At 72.3% G+C, this 1,367-nt stretch overlaps 1 protein-coding gene across 1 annotated transcript in view; it reads left to right on the forward strand.

Moving 5' to 3' along the window:
- The first annotated feature begins 427 nt into the window (after positions 1-427).
- The window catches only part of IDUA (iduronidase, alpha-L-), a 6,304-nt gene continuing 5,364 nt past the window's right edge, over positions 428-1,367 (forward strand). The window contains exon 1 of the mRNA XM_012734953.1: positions 428-524. Coding sequence (XP_012590407.1) covers positions 428-524 — 97 coding nt within the window. The remainder of the gene's footprint in view (positions 525-1,367) is intronic.

A 1,367-nucleotide genomic window follows, 5' to 3' on the forward strand; every position in this document is an offset into this window, starting at 1 on the left:
TGCGCTTGTAGAGTCCGCGGGGGCCGAAGCAGTGGGCCACGGGGACCTGCGGGACAGGCTCAGCCGGCGCCCCGGCCAGCGACCCCAGCCAGCAGGCCCTCCCGCCAGCCCCCCCCACTCGCCCTCCAGCCGCTCTGCATCCCACCCTGGGCAAGCGCCCCACGCACCCGGACCAGGTGGGGTGCCACGCGGGCGCAGGGCGGCAGCGCCAGCTTCAGGCACTTCTCGTGGGACATGAAGTTGCAGGCTGTGGAGGAGACACAGCTCAGCAGCCCGCCACGGGGCGCCCCCGCAGCATGGTGGCTGGGGCGGCACAGGGCCTCGGGCGCCCCCTCAGCAGGCGCCCCGCCCCCTCTGGGGGCTGAGGGAGGCACAGCCACCTCCGCCACCTGCGTCCCCTGGGCGGCTGTCCTGGCTGTCCCAAGCCATGCCAGCCATCTGCCAGATCAGCGTTGCCAGCCAGGCCGCCCACGCTCCCCACCACACGCAGCGCCAGACCGGTCTGCGACGGGCCAAAACCCCAGGCAGGCAGGCTCTCTGCCCAGGACTGGCAGCCGGAACACGCCCGGCAAGGGGATGGGCGCTTGCCAGGCCCCTGAGGCCCTTGGGGCAGCAGGGGCACCCCTCTCCATCCTGGAAGTAGACAGGCCGCCGAAGGGGGCTCGGGGAAACCAGAGTTCTACAGGGACACAGGCCCAAAGCCGGACGCCATGAGAAAGCCCGGGTGCACTGGGGCACACCCGCGGGGGCTGGCCCACCAAGGGGAGGGGCTTGGCCTGGGCCACAGGCAGGGCGGAGGACCGGGCTGCGGGGCTCAGAAGCCTCTGGGTGGATGGGCAGTGTCCACGCAGCAGGGCTAACTGCCTGGCCGCTGGGCCGTGCATACCTGCCCGGCCAGTCCAAGGAGAGGCTCTTCTGGCCTTTCCACAGAGAACACCCGGAGGCAGGCGGGGGCGGGAGGAGCCCGGGGCGGGCACCTGAGCTGACACCAGCGCCCAGCTCCCCTCTCGGCCCCACCAGGTGTCCCCAGGGGGTGGGGCGACTTCCTGCACCCCCCTGGGCAGGCCTTTAGCTCCAAGCGGTGAGTCAGGACACTGCCCGGCACAGGCCTCCCCCACCGCGACTCAGCCTCCTCCCGGGGCTGCCTCCTTCCTGCTGGGGTCCTTGAGGACTTGGGACCTCTCCGGGTGGGCGCAGCACGGCCAGAGGCCCGCTCGGAGGGAGGCTGCACCCAGGAAGAGACCTGGACCTAGAGCCAGTCCCGCCAGCGCTCACCTGCTTGCGGGGAAGCCTCGCAGGCACCTGGAGCTGCTGCTCGGCCAGCAGTGTCCCCCCACCCCCGTGGGGCTCCAGCGCCCCAGGAGAGG

The sequence above is a fragment of the Condylura cristata genome, unplaced genomic scaffold (assembly GCF_000260355.1).
Source record: "Condylura cristata isolate star-nosed mole 26May11 unplaced genomic scaffold, ConCri1.0 scaffold00154, whole genome shotgun sequence".
NCBI classification, from domain to species: Eukaryota; Metazoa; Chordata; class Mammalia; order Eulipotyphla; family Talpidae; genus Condylura; species Condylura cristata.